This window comes from Sphaeroforma arctica, assembly GCF_001186125.1.
Source record: "Sphaeroforma arctica JP610 unplaced genomic scaffold supercont1.10466, whole genome shotgun sequence".
Lineage (NCBI taxonomy): Eukaryota > Ichthyosporea > Ichthyophonida > Sphaeroforma > Sphaeroforma arctica.
Window position 1 is genome coordinate 1 of NW_014030092.1, and position 936 is coordinate 936.

The 936-nt window shown below is 40.1% G+C and overlaps 1 protein-coding gene across 1 annotated transcript; it reads right to left on the minus strand.

The window, feature by feature from the left end:
* Positions 1-202: 202 nt before the first annotated feature.
* SARC_17347 (hypothetical protein) lies at positions 203-362 on the minus strand (the record flags this gene model as incomplete). Its single annotated transcript, XM_014288557.1, has 1 exon — positions 203-362. A coding segment is annotated over one exon (160 nt), but the record flags the coding sequence as incomplete, so codon positions are not given.
* Between the last annotated feature and the right edge of the window lie 574 nt (positions 363-936).

Consider the following 936-nt stretch of genomic DNA (forward strand, 5'->3'; position numbering starts at 1 on the left):
GTACATACACAGATATCATTACGCTTGACTAAGAGCTATGTACACCTCCACGTTCTTCACGTGAAGTGCGTTGTATACGCTGCTGGGTCTGAGAGTACACCAGCGTGTGGGAATCTCCAATCAATCACCTATTGAAAAGTGCTTCATACATACATATACAAATAATTATCACTCGGACGTACACATGTATATAACCATACACTTACGTACATACCTCTACGTTCTTCACACGGAGTGCGTTGTTTACGTCGATAGTGCTGAGCGTCGACCGGCGCGAGTGTCGCTGGAACTTGATGGCTTCGTGGATGATCTCTCGTAAATGATACTCAACATCCGACGACAGGGACGCAGAGACATCGTCACTATGCGTAATAGAGTGATAGAAGCGCTTTAGCTGGTATACTTATGACGATATATACTCGTGTGATCTTTCTTATCTGTATATATATATATACACATAATACGTGAGAAGTGTGAACACATACATTGAAGGTGTGTGCTTTGTGGGATAAGGCGAAGAAAAGCATGCACGTCCCCAGACGACAGACCACATTCAATGAAAGCGAAACAGAAACATTGTCACTGAGGGTGGTTATGTGATATAACAGCTCTAGCAAGTTTAATTGCGATGATCTAAACGCATGTAGAACTTCTTATCTGAATAGGTATATGGCAATCAGGTGGTTCGTGTATGAATATGTATTGACTGGACTGAGTTGTGCATTCATATGAAGCATAGTACTTTAATACTCCCCAGCAATTGACAGTGAAGCAGAGGAATGGTGGCTATGAGCCGAAACGCTATAAGCAATCATTGCTAGGTTGATCTACGTAACTATTTGCATACGGATTTATGTATATGTATATACATGGGCCTATATATATATATATATATATATATATATATATGTGTGTGTGTATGTGTTATTCTATGTA